Source organism: Quercus robur, chromosome 4 (genome assembly GCF_932294415.1).
Source record: "Quercus robur chromosome 4, dhQueRobu3.1, whole genome shotgun sequence".
In the NCBI taxonomy this organism is placed as follows: Eukaryota; Viridiplantae; Streptophyta; class Magnoliopsida; order Fagales; family Fagaceae; genus Quercus; species Quercus robur.
Genome location: NC_065537.1, coordinates 13,623,937 through 13,645,601, shown reverse-complemented (window position 1 = coordinate 13,645,601; position 21,665 = coordinate 13,623,937). Strand labels below are relative to the sequence as shown.

At 34.2% G+C, this 21,665-nt stretch overlaps 1 protein-coding gene across 7 annotated transcripts; it reads right to left on the bottom strand.

Annotated features, from left to right (window-relative positions):
• Positions 1-9,096: 9,096 nt before the first annotated feature.
• LOC126720610 (receptor-like protein 9DC3) lies at positions 9,097-20,953 on the bottom strand. 7 transcript variants are annotated; one of them, XM_050423251.1, is made up of 13 exons: positions 18,097-20,952; positions 17,072-17,173; positions 16,807-16,978; positions 16,210-16,445; positions 14,767-14,852; positions 14,579-14,675; positions 13,774-13,933; positions 13,280-13,666; positions 11,777-11,864; positions 11,512-11,684; positions 10,212-10,427; positions 9,945-10,055; positions 9,097-9,224 (listed from the first exon to the last, which is right to left on the bottom strand). In XM_050423251.1, exon 1 carries the CDS (start codon positions 20,900-20,902, stop codon positions 18,158-18,160), a length of 2,745 nt encoding a protein of 914 aa, XP_050279208.1. In that variant the 5' UTR covers positions 20,903-20,952; the 3' UTR covers positions 9,097-9,224; positions 9,945-10,055; positions 10,212-10,427; positions 11,512-11,684; positions 11,777-11,864; positions 13,280-13,666; positions 13,774-13,933; positions 14,579-14,675; positions 14,767-14,852; positions 16,210-16,445; positions 16,807-16,978; positions 17,072-17,173; positions 18,097-18,157. The 7 variants fall into 7 exon arrangements, with proteins under 7 accessions (XP_050279208.1, XP_050279210.1, XP_050279209.1 ...); XM_050423253.1 differs by having other exon boundaries at positions 14,589-14,675; XM_050423252.1 differs by having other exon boundaries at positions 16,210-16,349.
• Positions 20,954-21,665: the final 712 nt, after the last annotated feature.

Here is a 21,665-nt window from a genome sequence, read left to right as displayed (position 1 = left end):
TTCTCACATTATTCAATGTGTATTAGCTTGTTCTTCTCTTTGAGCTCAATTTCAGTTTTGATCCCAATTGGGGCCTTTGACTATTTTGATTTCCATTCAAAGTGAACTCATTTTCATTGAAAACCCATATGATTGAGGAGATATTATTTCATACTAGGTTATATGTACTTAATAAATAAAAATTTTGAAGTTTAACGGTTTTTACAAGGGGCTTCCTATAGGAAACATGTGAGAGTATTGTTCTCTGCAATGGTTTCATCATACCTTGGGGTTAAATTATTTATTTGTGTTGTGGTTTTTTTTTTTTAATTTATTTTATTTTTATTTTATTTTTTAAATGTGTTGTTTACTTTTTATAATTTCATTTCAAAAAACAAGGGTCCTTCGTAAGAAATAGGGGTAAAAAAAAAAAAAAAAAAAAGCCTAATTGAACTAGAGTATTTGCATTAGCTGGTATGAGTTTCCCTTTAAAAACCCCTCATAATAAATTATTTAGAAAAAAAAAAAAAAAAAAGCAAGCCTCGCATAGTAATTTAATTCAATCTAAGAAATAATGACTGCTTTCAAAGTAGTGCTTTTTACAATACTATATTTGTCTCTTAATTTTAAATGCAATAGGTGCAGATTCTAATTTGTTTCTCCCTGGAAAAATCAGCTTTACGCTATTATGATGCCAATGATGTATACTCTTCAAAATGTGGAAAATGTGTTTAGTCTATATTCAGATAATTTGAAATAATAGGAATGAGTGTGTCCAAAAACACCATAATTCAAATAAGCATGATTAGATTTAGGTCTACTTTGCTTCCTAGTTGAAGGACTTCATATGAATTCAGTCTAAAACCTCAGTTTAAAACAATTTGTCTAATATGAGTCATATGACCAACAACACCACAACGGTGACAAGTAGGCACACAACACTTAGATCTATCTTGAGGCCTAAGAGGGTTTCTAAACATGGATTTTGAAACTTGAACTTCACTTAAAGACCTTTTACCCTTGTTTATCCTAGTCACATTACCTTATACTCCACTTAAAGGTCTTTTACAGAGGAAAGATATGTCTTCACCATCCATTTCAAATTTACCTGTTGTTAGGTTCTAAAGACTTAGGTTTTTATGTATTTAGAACTCTAATGTGTATTGTTGAGAAACCATAATCAAAACAAGTTGGTTAGTCATGTTTAGACTTGTTTAAAGTTGGTTCATTTATGTAAAGTTGGAATAAACTGTTGCAGAAGTTATTTAAGCTTATTGGCCTGGTTTGATCGATCAAAACTTAGGCTCGATCAATCGAAAATCGAGTTAGAGGCGTTTTTCTGCAGAATTCCAACTCAGCTCTAGTTTGATTAAAACGTTTAGGGTTTTCTAATTTGCCCTAGGTATAAAAGATAAACCCTAGCCACGTTTTAGAGTTGCTCATATTTTTGTTTGTGTAAATCTCTTGTGAGATCTATGAGAAGCTTTCCTTTACACAAGCTTAAGTTTATCAATAAGGAGATTGCTTCAAGAGCTTGATGCTCACTCTGTTGCTACCATAAGAACTTAAAGAAACACAAACGGGTATACTTGTACTTGCTAGAGAATCCAAGAAAGAAGGAGTCTATGGTTTTGGAGCTTGCACGTGGTTGTGTCAGTGAGTTTCTACTGGTGGGTAGTGATAGGATGTTAGTGGTCTAAGTCCCGTTGAACAACTTCGATTCTTTTATAGTGGATTCAGGTTTACCTTGAGGATAGCTAGGTTAAATCCTCCCCAGGTTTTTACCAGTTTGGTTTCCCTGGTGATCATATCCTTGTCTCTTTTATCTTTTTGCTGTTTTGCATGATATGATTATTTTGATTGTGATAACCTAGATTTGTTAATTTGGACTAAGTAACAACTTGGCTAATTACCTAGGTTAATCCAATTGTGATTTTAAGGGGTCTAAAAACTATCAAGTGGTATCAATGCAGGTTGCTCTCTTGTTGTTGATCTTTTGATCACTGAGCTGATCCTTGACCCCTGTTGTTATGGAACATGGACACTCTCTTGTTATTCCTCCTCAATTTGATGGGAATAATTATGCTTATTGGAAAGTAAGGATGAAAGCATTCTTGAAATCAATTGATAAGAGAGTTTGGAACTCCGTCGAATACGGATGGGAGAAGCCCACTACTCCTGTTAGTGAGGCGTAGTGAGTGGCAAACTTTTCAAAAAGAAGCAACCGCGTTCAATAGCAAAGCTATAAATGCTATCTTTAATGCTGTTTCTATGGAGGAATTTAAGAGAATCTCTAATGTTGAGGTTGCTCATATTGCTTGGAATATCCTCTAGACTGTGCATGAAGGTACAAAGGCTGTCAAAATCAACAAATTGCAGCAGTTAACTACTAAATTTGAAAGCATTAGGATGTCTGATAATGAATCTTTTGATGAATTCTATGCTAAACTTAATGATATTGTTAATTCTGCACATAACTTGGGTGAAATCTATGATCAACCTAAAATTGTTAGGAAGATTCTTAGATCTTTGATTGAAGATTTTAGACCCAAGGTGACTACCATCACTGAGTACAAGGATGTGGAATCCATCCCTATTGATGAGTTTGTAGGATCTCTTGAATCCTATGAGTTGGACCTACCTAAGACTAGCAAATCCAAATCAATGGCTCTTAAGTCAGTTGATGTTGGTGGATTTGATGATAAGCTCTCTGCTACAGAGATTGCTTACCTTGCCAAGAACTCCAGGAATTTCCTTAGAAACAACAACAGAAGGGCAAGAGATAAGAACACTGCTGAACCTAGAAACTTTAGAAAGAATGATCCTACTAAGGTTAACAATACTGATAAACCTAAAGAAAAAGTAGGTCAATCTTCTAATAATTCTATGGGTCCCCAGTGTTTTGAATGTCAAGGGTATGGTCACATGAAATCTGAATGTCTTACCTACTTGAAGTCTAAGGGTAAAGCTATGGTTGTAACCCTTAGTGATAGTGAAGTTTTTGATGATGAGTCTGGATGTGACGAGAATGGAAACTTCATTGCTTTCACTGCTACTACTGTAGTCAATGAAAGCATATTTGCTGAAAAGAACCCTTCTGATGGGGAACTCTCTAAGGACACAAATCTTCAAGAAGCCTACAATAAACTTCGCAAAGTTGCTGCAAAGGATATTATGAATGTTGAATTAGGCTTAAAGAAAATTGCATCTCTTGAGCTTGATAAGAAGAACTTGCTTGTAAAACTGTTTGATGCCAATGAACTTTTGAACAATGTGAAAACTGAGAATATGCTATTGCTTGATAAAGTTAAATATTTGGAACTTGATTTATCTGTTGCTAGATCTGCTAGTTTTAAACTTGATCAAATACTGAGTGTTCAAAAGTCTCATTCTGACAAATTTGTATTAGGTTTTGTTGAAAGCATCTTTGTGTCTGCTCCCCATTCCACAAAATTTGTCCCTTCATCTTCTTTTGAACCTTCTGTGAGTGAGATTGTAAGTGAAACTGTCAAACCCCCTGTGAGTGAGGTTGTCAAACCCATAGAAGTTTCACCATCTAGGAAGATTAGCGTTGATCTGAAAGAGTCTAAACCTAAGCAGCCTACCCTTTCTAAGGACAAGTCATATGATAAGCTTGCATGGGTCTGTCATTTTTGTGGAAAATCTGGACACATTCGTCCAAACTATTACAAGCTGCAAGCTGCTAAGAGAGTAAACAAACCAAAAGTACCCGTGCCTCAGGCACAAGATCCTATGGTACTCATTGGTGAATTGGTAAAGGCTCTAAACCTTTATTCCAATCCTGAACTTAGTAATCATTCCCAAGTGAATAAGAACTCCAATACTCGTAGTGCATCTAAAAAATTTTGGATGCAAAAGGTTCAATCTAGTTGAGTCCTTCTGACATGGTCCTTGTGCTTCTTTCCTATTCTTTGTGACCATTGTTCTTTGGTTTTTGTTTTCTTTGTTTCTAGGATTTGCATTGCATAACATTCATGAATTTCATTCTAGGTTGTTTTTCGTTTATTTTTCGAAAAAAAAAAAAAAAGGAAAAAGGAACCAAATTATGTTTTGCACTATTTTCTTGGTTTTTGAAAACATGGTTGGTCAATTTATTTTCACATAACATGTCTTCTGTACCTTGTTTAGCTTTGATGAGCTTGCTCATTGCACTCTACTAGTTGAAGCTTTGTAGTGCATGTTGTGTAGGAAAAATGTTTATAGTTTTGATCACTTTGTCTTGATCTTGAAGTCACATGTCTTTGACTGTCGAACTTGAACCTTTAGAGAAAGGCATAAATAACCATCTCATCACTGTTCACTAGCCAATCATGAACACCTTAGTACATATCGTAAAATTTTGTACTCGAGAAAGTGTAGCACATGCACAAAAAGATCATAGGGTGTAGCCTCGGTTTAAATGCTAAAATTGGTATGTATATTATTGGACTTAATGTTAAATCTATCAAATAAAATTGGTGTGTACATTATCTCGGCTATTTTTAATAAGTTTCTAAATAATTAAAATTTGTGTGTACAATATGAGGCAAATCAAGAAACTAACATGATTGCAAACTTATGATCTAGGAGATGTGGGAGTTATATAATGTAACTCTTTTGGTAATAGTCTTTTTGAAATCCTTGTGATGAATTTTGTAGACTTTGTGTTTAATTGCTATACACATATCACCTCACATGTATCTCAAGCTTTTGCTAGTTGCACACACTATACAAGTTACTCTTTGCTAAACATTGTACATGTTATTGTGTGTGTCTTTGGTCTGACCAACTAAGTTAGCAAATACATTGAGTTTTATGCAAAACTGATTTGATGATTGAAAATTTATGGAGAATGTAAGAATTTTTAACTTTGGGAAAATTGGGCTTAACTCGTTTTTGAAAATCATATCATCACATACTCATGCATTTTTTTCATCAATTTCAATGCTTTGAGTTGTTCCTAAAATTTTTTTCAAAAACTGTGTTTTTCCTCAAATTTTGTGAGCCTCTGCCAGTTTTGATTGATCCAATCTGTTTTTCGATCAATCGAAATTGCTTTAAATTGTTTAAGGAAGCCTCTGTCTGTTTCGATTGATCCAATCTGTTTTTCGATCAATCGAAAGTGTCTTTGAAATTGTTTTAAAATTTTTGAGAAGTCTCTATCTATTTCGATCAATCGAAAATCATGAATCAGGTTTTTAAAAAAAATCAGATTTGACTTATTCAAACCACTTTTTCAAAACTTTTTCAATACTTTCTCTCTCTCTCCGACTTGGCAAGGCTCCACAAAGAATTTTTTGTCGTTTTCCTCCAAATGTTTTGCTAAATTTCTCTCTCCATAAGTCGGTATGTCTATGTTACCCTTCCTTTTGCATTGTTTTTCATGTTTCATGCATTATTTCATGGTTTTTGGGTAAAATTTTCGGACTATGCATATTTGGGAATTTTGATGAATCAAACCTTATTTTGTGAATTTGATCAATGGGTTTTGTTGCTACAATGATATATTCATGATTTATAATGGTTAATTTGATCAATTTGGGGATTTATGAAAAATAGAAAATTCTAGGGCTTGTATTGAACCCGAATTGGGGATTTTGTTCAAATTGGTTTCAAATGATGAAATTGGCTTGTTGAATTGATGAAATTGGTCATTGTTTTCTGAAATCTATCTTGTATGATGATCAATTGGTCAATTTGTACAATTAATCAAGTGGTTTTTCAAATATTTGGGGTTTTTGTTAGAAACTCTATGCTCAAGCCAAATTTTGTGATCTTGATATAAATTTGAACTTAATTTCACTGCATTAGGGCATGCATCACGTCATTTAATCTGTTCATGCATCATATAGATTTTTGTTCTATATTTTTTTGTGCCAACTTGCAGTTTGCCATTGGTTTTTTTTTTCTTGCTTTGTGTCTTTGTCCTTATCCTAGCACTATGCCTAGGAAGACTAGAGCCCATAGGACCCCTTCCACTTCCTCTGAGTCTCCCACTAGAAGTGAGGTGTTTAGGAATGACAAAAGCAAAGAGGTTTATGAGAAGCTGAATTGTAAGTGTAAGATTTGGGTTAAGCATTTTGTGGTTTTAGATGAGGTTGATCCGGCCACTAGGGCAAACCTTGAGTCTAGAGGTTGGTTGTCCCTGTTAGAGATAGATCATCCACCCTCGATCGCCTTGATTAGAGAGTTCTTTTCAAATCTCTCTTGCCACGTATATGATTCCAACACCCTTGTTAGGAGTTGGATACGAGGTGTTGAGTTCACCATTACTCCTCGGGTAGTGGCTGATGCTCTTGGGGTTCCGGTCGTTAGAGAGCCTGACTATCCTTATGAGGAGTCTCCACCCTTAGATGATGTCATGTCATACATCACTAGGTCTTCTATCTAGTAGGGTTTTGATCCTCGGATCACGTCTTCTGAGCTTATCGAGACTGCCTATCTTTTCTTTAGGATGGCGTGTCATTCGTTGTGGCCTATTTCTCATCTCCATACCATCCCTCTTGAGCGATGTGTGTTTTTGTATGCTTTTGTGTCTAGTGCGTCTATTAGCTTTCCTCATCTGTTTCTTCGTTCTTTGAATGAAGTTCATAGGAGTTCTGCAGTAGCACATGCTCTTATTCATCCTATTTTCATTCATAGGATTTTGTTATATCTTGGTCTAGATAGTTTCCCTTTTAGTGAGCTCGTTCATGTTGTAGCTCCCATAGGTTCCACCTTCTTTAGGCAAAGGGCTACTCACTTGAGAGTTGGTCCTACGCGTCCTAGAGGTGCATCATCTGGTGTTGTTCCCCCTCCTCCCTCTTTTACAGGTGCTGATACGGCTGAGGCGTCTAGTGTTGCTGCTGCTGAAACTGATGTTCCTCCACCAACAACTTCGGATGATTCAGACATTCGACGTATGTTGGATCATGTCTTGACCGTTTTGGCAACTCATGGACAGATTTTGGTGGATGTGCTCGATGAGATCCATGCTTTGCACGCAGAGTTGGCATAGTTTAGACGATTTTCACCGCCACCTCCTTTTGATGATGGATTTTGATTGCCCTTTGGCATTTTGTCACAAAAAGGGGGAGTACATAGTTGAGCTCTTGTAGAGTTTTGTTTTCAGGGGGAGAGCATTTTTGTTGGTTGGAGCGTGTAGAGTTTAGATTGTATTTAGGTGCCTCACATTGTATTTTATCTTTTTAGCTCTTGCCATATTTTTGTTGGGATATTCATGTTAGGGGGAGATACTTTAATTGCTTTATATGTTTCTTGTTTCAACTGCTTCTTGATTTATATTTATGGGTTATTCATTGATATATGTCTTTATTGTGTGTTGGTTGATATCAAGAATTTATTTTGTTTACTTGTATTTTTCACACATGCGGTTATGCATTTTGTTAAGTGTTCCAGGAAATATAGAGGTTGATTCAATTGAGCTGCTGTCTACACTTGCAACTGATGGATAGTAGTTAGGATTGAATTTGTTTTTATGAGCATTATTTTTGTAAAGGGCTTTTCTTTGTAAACTTTGAGTTTTTAGTTGTGTTTTGTCATGGATTGCCAAAGGAAGAGTTTGTTAGGTTCTAAAGACTTAGGTTTTTATGTATTTAGAACTCTAATGTGTATTGTTGGCAAATCATGTTCAAAATAAGTTGGTTAGTCATGTTTAGACTTGCTCAAAGTTAGTTCATTTATGTAAAGTTGGAATAAACTATTGTAGAAGTTATTTAAGCTTCTCGGCCTGGTTCGATCGATCGAAACTTAGGCTCGATCAATCGAAAATCAGCTCGAAGGCATTTTTCTGTAGAATACCAACTCAGTCCTAGTTTGTTTAAAATGTTTAGGGTTTTCTAATTTGCCCTAGGTATAAAAGGCAAACCCTAGCCACATTTTAGAGTTGCTCATATTTCTATTTGTGTAAATCTCTTGTGAGATCTGTAAGGAGCTTCCCTTTACACAAGCTTAGGGTTATCAAGAAGGAGATTGCTTCAAGAGCTTGATGATCACTCAGTTGCTGCCATAAGAATTTAAAGAAACACAAGCGGTTGTGCTTGTACTTGCTAGAGAATCCAAGAAAGGAGTTCGTGGTTTCGGAGCTTGCACGTGGTCGTGTCAATAAGTTTCTACTGGTGGGTAGCGATAGGATGTTAGTTGTCTAAGTCCTGTTGAACAACTTCGATTCTTTCATAGTAGATTCAGGTTTACCTTGAAGATAGCTAGGTTAAATTCTCCCCAGGTTTTTACCAGTTTGGTTTCCTGAGTGATCATATCATTGTCTTTTTTATCTTTCCTCTATTTTGCATGATATGATTGTGATAACCTAGATTTGTTAATTTGGACTAAGTAACAACTTGACTAATTACCTTGGTTAATCCAATTGTGATTTTAAGGGGTCTAAAAACTATCACCTGTGATATCAAATTCTACCTTGACCCTCATTTCCTAAAGAAATCCTTCATTCTAGTAGGGTAGACTTTTGAGACTGGCATTGAATTTTCTTATGAGAAAATTGTTTTAAAAAAACCGCATTCCCAAGTTTGTATTGAACAAATTTAGAGTTAGTGGCTTATTATTGTTAATAGTTATATGTACTTCATAAAATATAAAATCTAAAATATTCATGCGTTGGTCATTTTTAGTAAAACAACCTCTATTTCCATTCTAACATTGCAAGTGTGTGTATGTTTTGTTATTGATAAGAGATAAGTTAAACGTGAAACCAAGAGAGTTTGAAAATCATGCACATCCTTCATTCTTCCATGTGTGTAGTCTTGTGGTGAAGTTGGCCATAAGTTTTTGTGTTGACCTGTTGCTATTTGTAATAAGTGCTCAGTGACTTAGTCAATTCATAAGTTCATCGGGGTAACCAACTTTGTTCTGAAAGTAAATGTGAAATAAAAAGTAACTTTTAACTCCACTCTTGAAGTGATCAACCAGTAAGATCTTTGTTCTAATCAATAAATAACCAAAATTCCCATCAATAAATAATATTTCCTGAAGCATGAATTTATACATTACAACAAAAATGATCAACTCTATAATGAAAACTATGGGAAGGAGCCAACATCAAAGAGAAACGGCACATGTGAATATAGCTATGAATTATAAATTAGTTCAGTGGATTCTGACAAAAAATGGTGAAGATATTTCAATGCCTTCTTTGCTTTGCACGCTTCTGCAACTGCTGACCTTTTATCTTCCATTTCTCATTCCCCCCTGGTTGATTCTTTTCTTCTATCTCTTGAAACTTGCACTTCCTGAAAATGGTTTCCACACGAAAAGGAAAACGAAGCAAGACACATTACAAACTGAAATTAAAGTTTCATTTCATAGAGAGATTTTGGCTATCGCAAAGGAATTAAATCAAATACAAACACGGATAATCATAAAAATAATTGGGCTCTTCACATAATCAAGGACAAAGGAACAACTTCCTAAAATATAATCAAATCATTCCGATTTGGTTAAATGTAGTAATGGAAACGTGTAAGGTGCACAATAGAGGACTCCAAATTAGCTTTTGCTTATAAAGGGGTGAGTCAAGATGGAAGTTTCTACTGGAAATAATTTCTAGAAATACAAATCATAAATAACAAGGGCATCTTTTTGGTGCCCCCCGCCCCTTCTTGCCCCATATAATAGTATATGCTCTCTCAAGTTTTGATATTTTTGTTATGTATGATGACCATGCTTCACATTATAGCTGTTTTCTTAACAAATTATATCTGTCTAAACTCTGAAGTTCTTTTTTAAGTCCATTTGAAAATGACAATTGAGATAAGCATGCTCTTATGGCATTTAAGACAAAAATTAGTTGAACTCATCTTAACCGTATATTCTAAATAGGCAGAAGAACAAAATTTTACGAATGACAACAACACCACCACATTCTTTTTACCCTTTAAACTCAACACATCATGTTGTGATATGGTCATATGGTTTTCAACCCAAACACAAGATAGATTTGCATATCTCACCTGTAATCAGCATGGGTACAATCAGATAACAACTCAGTTGCAATTGTTCTTTTTCTCTCCTTCCTTGTTAGTCTACCTGTGAAGAAGTCTGACGCTGACTATATCACCGTCCTGATCTAATTGTCAAAAGACCAAATGGTGTATGAATTAGTCAAGCCTAAATAACAAAATGTATACCACCCAAAAGAGAATATACACACAGTCCTAGTTACAGCTCCAAGATATCACATACTATACTATTAATCTAGAAATTACAAATAGACTTACCAGGAAATACTTGGCAATGTTTTGGATTTTGAGGAAATCAAGAGTTATAGTTGGGTTTGGCTACCCTGTCCCCTTGAAGTCAGAGAGATGTTTCTGTATGAATTCATAGCCAATCTTCCCAATTTTCTGTGCACCCTCAGATGATCAAAGAGGCCAAGACGCCTAAGATTAGGTACCTGTTGAAATATGAAAGAATGCTATCTAGCCTGTGATGTCCTGTATAGTAGTTTACATCAGAGAACTCCAATAAAAGACTTATCAATATAGAGCTGTTCTTGATTGTCAGTTTAACAAAAATTAGAATAAGAAAAGTATTTCATTTATTTATTTTTTAATTTTTTGACATTTTAGATTTGAAAAACCTTAACTAAAAAGTGCATGAAACAACTAGTTGGTCAGTTTTGGGTTCCCTTGCTTCAAACCCAGAAAAGAAGTAAAGACATTTATACTGAGACAAATTGAATGTTTTAATCTCTCTGATTGCTACAAAATAGAAAAATATTGTAAAATGCAAATTTAAAATGTTACCTTTGTGTTCCCATATAATTTCCAAAGTATATGAATCTTTTGTTCACACTATTACTAATTCAAAAAAATTAAATCCCTCTAGGACCCAATGATACTATGTGGCTATCATACAACACAATAGTTTATAAGCATGTTCCAGCTAAATTCCTAAGAAGAAAAAGAAATGAGAAATCAAGGCAAAAACAAATATGCAACAAAACTTTTGTCTTTGTTTCACATCAAACATCCAGATGCTGCACACGCAATGAAAGGTGGCCAGCTAACTGCATTTGGGCCTAAGCACATCATCAGACTTCCCAAGAGCTATTCTTTACAATCAGTTTAACAGAATTTGGAATAAGAAAAGTATTTCTCTTTTCTTTCTTTCTTCTTCTTCCGTTTTTTTTTTTTTTTTTGAAATTTTAGACCTGAAAAACCATAAATTAAAAAATGCTTGAAACAAGTAGTTGGCCAATTAAAGGTGACTAACAATTTGTGGAAACCAAAACAGCAAAAATCACTAGGAACATATTCTCAATTCATTAACTTTCTAAACTTTCCCCACAACTAATATGTACTTTATAGACTCCTCTCGACAAAAAAAATGTAAAGAGGTACCAACTCTTTTAAAGTTTGTTTCTTACATTTTACCCACGTTTCATTCAAGAATCATTGTCCACAAACAATCATCAAATCCTAAACCTTAAAGTGTTTCTAAAGGACTCTGGATATTAATAAAAATATCTTTAAAGAGAGAGAGAGAGAATAGGAAGATTAAGGATCAAGAACAGACCAGCATAATGCCATCTCTTATGGCAATAGAAACAATATCAGCACATGAAACTACCCTTGGACAAGCCTTTTCAAGCTCCTCCTTGATGAAATCAATCTTATTGAAAACTCTCAAGGTTTGAAATGGTTTTTGTTACAATTGTTGTCATCAAAAAGGACCAAAGCACCACAGCCCTGATCAAGAAAATCCCACAAAAAATTAAGACCAACAAATTAGTACCTAAAAATAAATGGCAAGAAATTAGACACCAAAAATAAGAACATACAATTTTTTATCATCATCTAGTCATGGAATGTCAGCCAGTGATCTAAATTATGAATGAATGCTATCCCTCCATCACGTTAGCCACCAGCCTATACATAAGAGCACTCCAACAAAAAGAATTACTAAGAGTTGTTCTTTATTGTTAGTTTAACAGAATTTGGAATAAGAAAAGTATTTCATTTTTTTTTTTTGAAATTTTAGACCTGAAAAACCATAACAAAGAAGTTCTTGAAACAACTAGTAAAGGTGTATGTAACAATTTATGGAAACCAATACAGCAAAAAATCACTAGGAACATATATTCAATTCATTAAGTTTCTAAGCTTTCCCCACAATCAATATGTAACTTTAGAATCTTATCTTATTGAAAATATAGAGGAAATTAGTCTACTCCTCCAAGCATTCTAGGTAGCAATAGGGTAATTAACACTGCTCTTTAGTAAATACATGAATAACCACTCTTCATTCAATCCAACCAACAAGATTTTTAATCTGTAAAAGGAAGGTAATATTACAAGGATGTAATAATAATAATAACTGAAATATGTAATAGAATATAACCCGATTATTTGAAGCTGCAACTAAGCTGTGAAGTTGCCCCTTTAAAAATATATATATATATATATATACACTGACCACAAGATGTATTTAGAATTGCAATGGAGTAGAGAAATTTCTTCTCACACTAGAGCATAAAGCAAGGTCATTAAATGAAGTCTGACATAAATAAAGCATTAAAATGTGGTGGTTACATAGCAGTAGCCTATATACTCTCTGGTATGACTATACCTTAAACATAAAAGGTTTTTTTATTTTATTTTATTTTTTTTATGCCTTACACATGGATTGTACCATTGTTGTCTTCTCCATGAGTGGCTCCCAGCTAAACATGACTTTGGATGTGCGGGCATGATAAGTGTAATTGAATACTAACTGATGACAATAAAACATAATGGCATCTGATTGAAAGCTATGCCTATGAGTCACTTTTATATTCTACTTGGTGATTAAAGAAATAAAGAAAATTATAGACAAATCAATTTCTTTGTTTCATGACACAGAATTGTAGACTTTCCTATTTCTGAAGTTCAAACTCAAAAAGAACGAACTAAAATCTCCTTCAGATGATGAATAATCAGCCAAAACTTGTTAGAAACACTGACACCCAATTAAATTAATTTGGATGCTGCAGCACAGATTATGATCTCCCCAAATATTAGTTAACTTTTGGTAACATTCCAAACATTTTAATTCTATATTTCTAAAGAACTCAACAGCCATAACATATTTCATCATTGTGTCTAATGTCTACGCTAAGCCATTGCCTTTATATATAGACTCAAATTAGCATAGGCAAGAAGTTTAAAAGTCACTGCATCTACAATCAAACATTGAACATAAAGAGAAGCTTATATGAAAACATAACGATGTCAAGAGTTCATTATGGTCAAGATTGTCACTTAGGAACTGACAAAAGGCGAGGAGTAATTGCGTTGGACCTGACCTTGAGATCCAGCCAAAACATTAAGCACTGGCATCTTCATCATTGCCCATGCAAAGTCTAGTCTTACGGTTGGTTGATCTGTCATCTGAAGCATAGGCCCTTACCAGTCTTGTGGTCTTCTCATTAGCTAGCTATTGCTGATCAGCAAAAAGGGGTCTTCTCCCCTTTCTAATGACTGGCTGTGAATTCATGCAGACTCACTCATTTCCAATGATTACATGGGTTAAGAAGAAGGCTGAGTGTTGGTCCTATTACTGTCTTGGCACCTCATTCTCATGTCAGTGAGGAAATCAGAAGCTTTGGTTGGGTCAGGCTGCCCTGTACCATTGCAGTCATAAAGGTGTTTGTGTATGAACTCACAGCCAATCTTCCCAATTTTGTGTGCACCTTCAGATGATCAAGAAACCAATGCAAACCAAAGTAACATTTTAAACCTTTTTCAATTCCATATAACAAGGGCATAAAATGAGAAAAGGCAGAGAACTAGTAAGTACCTAAAAGATAGACTATTTCTCTTTCATCAAAACCTCTAATGCCAAAAAGGTAAAGTGTCTGTATAGTATAATCATCCGGTCATGGAATCTTAGGCAGTGCTTTGTTGAGGTATGAAGGAATGCTCGGCCTGTTAACACTGGATAGAAAGGGGCCACAAGCCTGTGATGTCAAGTAAAACAGTTTACATCAAAGAACTCCAATAAAAAGAACAGCAAAATATTGTAAAATAAATAAATAAAGAGAGAACAGAGAGAAGCATAAAATAGCTATCCTCAGCTTGGCTGCTGTGAAGTTGAGGTGAAGGATTTGGAAAGCATAGAAAGTACTATGTTTGGTCCCCCAATAAAGGAGAAAATATTCAACTAAACCAAGTGTAATCTAATTTATTGGCTGCAAGAAGTTGAAGAATCAATCAAGAACATCAAATTTGTTTGTTTATCTTTTCACCTTCAAAGAAACTGGAATAATGTGGACAGGGATGAATCAAGTGGGAACAAAAGATATATAAGGGAATCACTAATATATATTATATATATATATATATATATATATTATGAGAGAGAGAAAGAGAGAGGAATGGACTGTAAATCATAAAAAGAAAATTATTAAGATTGTGAGAGAATCACTAAAGTTTCCCAAGCAGAGAGGAGCCATGTTACTCAAGTGATTATGAAACAAATCAAGGACATTAAGGAAAGTCATTACAAATCAAGGAAGGAATTTTTCCAATGAGAGAGAGAGACTAGAAAGAAAGATGAGATGAGAGAGAAGAGAAACAATGTTCAATTGAAAATGAACACTTACCCGCATTTACCTCGCTTATAGCCTTCTTCACATGTTCATCAGGTTCAGTGTCCACAATGAGCGTTTGAACAATCTCAAATCCATAAGCTGACATGGCCTATGCATGTGAAATTCAAAGATATTATAAAGAAACAAATTTACCTTGTAACTTGACTAATACTAAACCAAATTCGCAGACGGAGAAATACCTTTCAAGTTCCTCTTCCACGGTTATCACAATCTCATTCTTTTGTTCAAAAATAGAATCCAACACCAACTTCGGAACACTTAATAACTAGAAGAATAGAGACATAAGCCTGTCAGTCTCTCAAAACGATATACAAATAGGTAAAATTGTCTCCAATGGAAATTATGACATAACAAGTATATGCATTGATAGTGACAAAAAACTTGCCCCAACCTCAAAGATATTCAACACAGCAAATTTCATAACCACTATAAGAACTTTTTTTCTCTTTTCCGGTCACTATGCACCATTTGTCCTCATAATATTCACATAAGATACATTACCTCCATGGTCCTCTCCACATGAACATTATTGTTAAAATAATCACTTTTCCAAGGCTTGTCATGCACATAGTTAATCATGATGCTTTAAGAAAATCATAAAGATCATTAAAACATAAAACGATTATCCTATATAGCTGTTTCACAAAGAATAGACCTTTTAATTGTTTTTGCATAAACTTCAAAAAATCAATGTCTAGCTAGAAAAAGAAGTCCTCACTTCTCAGCATAAACTTCAAAAAGTCAATATCAAATTAGGAAAGTCCATACTTCTTAGAATTTATTTATTTTCCTAACAAATATAGACCCATGTGACATTATTTAATAAAAAAGGAATTGAGTCTTAAATTTCATTATAAGGGCAAACATGGTGACTTTCAACTTCAAGGTCCAGTTACACACCCATACCATCAAAGACAGAGATAGGATCTGTGCTCTGGTATTGCTGAGTTTGTAAAAAGCATTAGCAGATTTGTCTGACAAGGCCTGGTATTGAATAGAAGTAACAACAGTAACAAGCACATTATCATGAAAATATATATATATATATAAAATATATATAGATCAGAAGAGGCCGAAGAATCATGCTTTTAAGCATATAAAATAATTTAAAACAAAAGAATAGTGCTTAGCCTAGTATATTCATGCTTTACTGCTTTTAACTGAAAAAAAAAATAATAAATAAAAAGTTCTAGATAAATTCTGCAATCACTCATGACTTGACAACAATAAAGCAAAACATATCTTCAAACAAACATTTCTTGCGATCTGTATAATATTAATTCTGTCCAATCAGTTTTGGCTTCCCATGCTTCAAACCAAGAAAAGAAGTAAAGACATTTATACTGAGACAAATTGATTGTTTTACTCTCTCTGATTGCTACAAAACAGAAAAATTATTGTAAAATGCAAATTTAAAATGTTGCCTTTGTCTTCCCATATAATATCCAAAGTATATGAAACTTTTTTTCACACAATTACTAATTCAAAAAAAATAAATCCCTCTAAGACCCAATGATACTATGCGGCTATCAAATAATACAATAGATTACAAGCATGTTCCAGTTGAATTCCTAAGAAGAAAAAGATATGAGAAATCAAGGAAAAACAAATATGCAACAAACCTTTTGTCTTTGTTTCACATCAAACATCCAGCTGCTGCACGCACAATGAGGTGGCCAGCTAACTACTGTCCCAAAACCCAAGGCAAACAGTGGCATCTGGGCCCAAGCACATCATCAAACTTTCCAAGAGTTGTTCTTTACTGTCAGTTTAACAGAATTTGGAATAAGAAAAGTATTTCTCTTTTCTTTCTTTCTTCTTCTTCCTTTTTTTTTTTGAATTTTTTGAAATTTTAGACCTGAAAAACCATAATTAAAAAATGCTTGAAACAAGTAGTTGGCTAATTAAAGGTGACTAACAATTTGTGGAAACCAAAACAGCAAAAATCACTAGGAACATATTCTCAATTCATTAACTTTCTAAACTTTCTTCACAACTAATATGTACTTTATAGACTCCTCTCGACATAAAAAAATGTAAAGAGGTACCAACTCTTTTAAAGTCTGTTTCTTACATTTTACCAAAGTTTCATTCAAGAATCATTGTCCAGAAACAATCATCAAATCCGAAACCTTAAAGTGTTGCTAAAGGACTCTAGATGTTAACAAAAATATCTTTAAAGAGAGAGAGGATAGGAAGATTAAGGATCAAGAACAGACCAACATAATGCCATCTCTTGTGGCAATAGAAACAATATCAACGTATGAAACTACCCCTGGACAAGCCTTTTCAAGCTCCTCCTTGATGAAATCAATTTTATTGAAACCCTCAAGGTTTGAAATGGTTTTTATTACAATTGTTGTCATCAAAAAGGATCGAAGCACCACAACGCTGATCAAGAAAAGCCCACAAAAAATTAAAACCAACAAATTAGTACCTAAAAATAAATGGAAGGAAATTACAACGCCAAAAATCAAAACATACAATTTTTTATCATCACGTGGTCATGGAATGTCGGCCAGTGATCTAAACTATGAATGAATGCTGTCCCTCCATCCTGTTAGAGAGATAGAAAGGGCCACCAGCCTGCACATCAGGGCACTCCAACAAAAAGAATTACTAATAGCTGTTCTTTATTGTTAGTTTAACTAAATTTGGAATAAGAAAAGTATTTCAATTTTTTTTTTTTAATTTTTTGAAATTTTAAACCTGAATAACCATAACCAAAAAGTTCCCGGAAACAACTAGTAAAGGTGTATGTATCAATTTGTGGAAACCAAAATAGCAAAAATCACTAGGAACATATATTCAATTCATTAAGTTTCTAAGCTTTCCCCACAATCAATATGTACTTTAGAATCTTATCTAATTAAAAATATAGAGGAAATTAGTCTACTCCTCCAAGCATCCTAGGTAGCACTAGGGTAATTAACACCGCTCTTCAATAAATAAATAAATAACCACTCTTCATGAAATCCAACCGACAAGATTTTTAATCTGTAAAACGAAGGTAATATTATAAGGATGTAATAATAATTGAAATATGCAATAGAATATAACCTGATTATTTGAAGCTGGAACTAAGCAGTGAAGTTACCCATTAAAAAAAAAAAAAAAATTACCCTGACCACAAGATGTAGTTAGAATTGCAATGGAGTAGAAAAATTTCTTCTCACACTAGAGCATAAAGCAGGGTCATTAAATGAAGTCTGACATAAATAAAGCATTAAAATGTGGTGGTTACATGGTAGTAGCCTATGTACTCTCTGGTATGGCTATACCTTAAATATAAAAGCTTTTTTTTTTTTTTTTTTTAAAGGAAGCATAGAAGCTTATGCACCTAGTAACACTAGTAATAAGCCTCACATTAACACAAGTACAACCATTCCAAACTAGCATAAAGGAAATTTAAAATGAAGAATCTTCTTACCAATATAAAGACACAGTTTTAAGGAAGCAAAAAATTATGAAATAGATATTTTCAAATATACTAGTATATAAAAATATACCTAGAATCAGTATTTGTATCCACTAAATTCTTCTTCAATGAGTTCGTCCACGAGCATTCTCCTAGGATCTTTGTAACTTGTTATGTCTTCCTCCATAAACAATATTCACTAGCCATTTCGGTTTTCCACTTGAGAACACAAGATAACCCAAACCCAATCCAAACATGAATCCACAGCCATACCCCAACAATACAACTTTCCAATGAAACCCATTTTCAAATTCGAAATCATCTTCTTGAATGGTTGATGATGGCGATGGTTGTTGTCCCTCATCATTGCCACAAGCTTTTGTCATTGGAAATCCACATAACCCAAGGTTCCCATAGTAAGAATCATTCATAAAGGTATTGAATTGTTTACCTTGGGGTATATGTCCAAAAAGATAATTTTCTGATAGGTTTAAAAATGCTAGCATTGTCAGATCTGCCAATTGTATAGGAATTTCACCTGTGAGCTTGTTTGAGGAGAGATCTAGCCATTCAAGATTGGTTAAATTTCCCAACGATGGAGGTACATGACCTGAAAGATTATTGTGTGAAAAATTAAGCCCCTTCAGTGACCGAAGCTCTACAATTGCCTTTGGAATTTCTCCTTTGAAATTATTGTTGGAAAAATCAATGGTTGTGAATAGACTTTGGATTTTTACCAATTCAATGGAAAGCCCTTTCATCACCACTGTCACAGAATCTTGATAATAATCATCACCCATATATTTCAATTCACCTTTGTCTGTACTCACATTCATCATGGCTTTTAAATACATGAAAAATTTTGTTGGCAAAAGACCATGGAACTTGTTGTGAGAGAGGTCTATGATTCGCAAATTAGGGAACGGGAATTTGGTCTTGGGATTGCCTATGGCACCATGAAAGTTGTTTGATCGCAAGACAAGAACGCACAACTTTGAAAGACTTTCCAACCAACAAGGAAAGGTTCCATTAATCTTGTTGTTACCAAAATCCAGAACTTCCAACTTTCTACAATGGACCAATGATTGTGGCAATGCCCCTTCCAATTGGTTGCCATTGAGTTTCAGACTTCTCAATTGACATCCCTTTGCAAATGTTGCTGGGACAGTGCCATTAAGATTGTTACTTTGTAAATTCAAGTCTTTGAGATTATCACTTAACTTTCCCAAACATGGAGGAATCATGTTATTCAAGTGATTATAAGAGAAATCAAGGAATTTGAGGGAACTGAGATTGCAAATCAAGGAAGGGATGTGTCCAGTTAAATTATTCCTTGAGAGTGAAAAGTATAACAATGAATCCTTCCCCACCTCCATTACCCAGGATGGAATATTGCCTTTGATATGGTTGTTGGAAAGGTCTAAGTATTCTATACATTCTGCAGTTCGTAAAAACTGTGGAATTTCGGTTATGTTGGAAGAAGACAATTGTAAGGAGTGAATTTTGGACAAAATATTGGTGGCAGATGTGAAGGAGTGTAGTGATAGGTGAGGATTATTTGACATATCAAGATATCGAAGACTTTTGAGCTTTGAGAATATTTTTGACTCCACATTGCCACTAAAATTATTGAAGGAAACATTTAGATAAACCAATGAGTTATGCTGGAATTCACCAATATGCCCAGTGAATTGGTTGTGATCAAGATAAAAGTAACGCAAAGATGGTATTGTATACACCCAAGATGGTATTGCCCCATTCAATAAGTTACCAGATAATAAGAGATATTCTAGATTGGAAGGAATCTTGTTGACTAGTTGACTATTAGATGAATTATTTGAAGAGAAGTCCGGAAGTTGCCCTATGAAATTGTTGTATGAGAGATCCAAGAAAGTAAGTCCTGTAATGTTTAGGAGGGACCATGGACACTGACCACCAAAGTTACTATATGAAAGGTCCAAATAAGTTATCTGTGTGAGATTTGAAAGAAATGTTGGATACGATGAACCTATGAAATTGCATCCACCAACAAACAACTGTTTTAAGGACTTGAGGTTGCTTATTAAATAAGGTAAGTCAATTGAGAATTTGGTTTCAGAGAGAATTAAGAACTTGAGAGAAGTACTCCAGTTATACGTTGGAAAGGAACCAGTGAGATGGTAGTTGTAAGCTACACGGAGCATCTGGAGGTTTGGAAGGTGGAATATATTATCTGGAAATTTCCCTTTCAATTGGCAATAACTAAGACGAAGAGATGTTAAAGAAGACGACAAATTCATGAGACAATTAGTTGAAACAGAAGACATATCAATCCCAACTAAAACAAGTTCAGTTAGATGGGTTAGGTTTTGAATAAGCCTTTTCAAATTAGGCGCTTCTATTCTCATGTCATTATTCGAAGAGAGATCAAGTGAAACCAGTTTGGATAAGTGGGAGATTTCGGATGGGAAATTACCAGCAAAGTAGGAGTAATTGAGGTTGAGATGCGTCATGTTTGCAAAGCCACCAAACTTAGATGAAATTGTGGAGCCATGGAAATCGTTGTAAGCAAGGTTGAGCCTCTGGAGATGGCGAAGAGAGAAAAGGGTACAATTGGGATGGATGGGACCATGAAGCCGACTGCAACTGAGGTCGACAGCAATAACATGACCTGTCATCGTATCACAGGTGACCCCATCCCACCCACAACAATCTGTACCCATTTTCCACGAATTCTTCGGAGGATAATAAGAATCGTCACAACGAGAAACGCCGACAGAAAAAGAGTTTATGAAATGGAGCAAAGCAGAGCTTTGGTCTGAATGGCAAAGAGGTGTAGATGAATTGAGAGAAAAAGAAGAGAGAGATGAATTAGGTAGAGAAAGGAAGAGGAAGAAAATGAGAAAGAAGAGTACCATGTTTGCTCAGGCTTTGAGGGAAATAAGAAGGATGTATAATATATTTTGGGTGTTTTGGAATTGAGGTGTCATAGATACATGCATCTATATTTATAGGCGGCCACGATTATCAGAAGGGACCATAACCAGGAAAGGATTATGTGGCTCACTCTATTAACTAGCTTTGAAAATAAAAAAATCAGGTTATCCGGGTTAGGTATCATAATAATTCTATTTATTGTTTATCAAAAATAATAATAATCCTATCTACTTTATATTTCAATTCACTCATTCTGATACCTCTAGTGGATAGATTTTTATTTTATTTTTGATATCGGATAGATTTTTATTAATATATAGTAATATGTATATATATATATATATATATATTTATCTTTTATTATAAGTTTTGTCTTTGCCTAATTAGAATCATCAGTTTATGGAAATAATTAACTTATTATGACATTTATGCTACACGTTTAGCACATTGTCAAGGACCCAACAAATAAGTGAAAGGCATCCTCTTGGCATAATTATTAATTAAATCAATGTAATCTAGGCATATGCCAAATGCACAAATAAAAAAGGCCAGTACTCAAGCAATTGGTTTAAAGGGAAGTTTACTTTAGTAGAGTGGAAGCACTTATGAAAAAACACCCTTAGGATTATTGTATCCAAGATCATTGTAAAAGCAGAAAATTTCTTAATAATCTCAGCCAAAAAAAAAAAAAAAATCTTAATAAAAGTTGAACATAAAGTGATAAGGTCTAGAGGATCCAATTTG

Coding starts and splice junctions, on each gene's coding strand:
- LOC126720610 (XM_050423256.1), bottom strand. CDS start 20,902: ATGGTACTCTTCTTTCTCATTTTCTTCCTCTTCCTTTCTCTACCTAAT.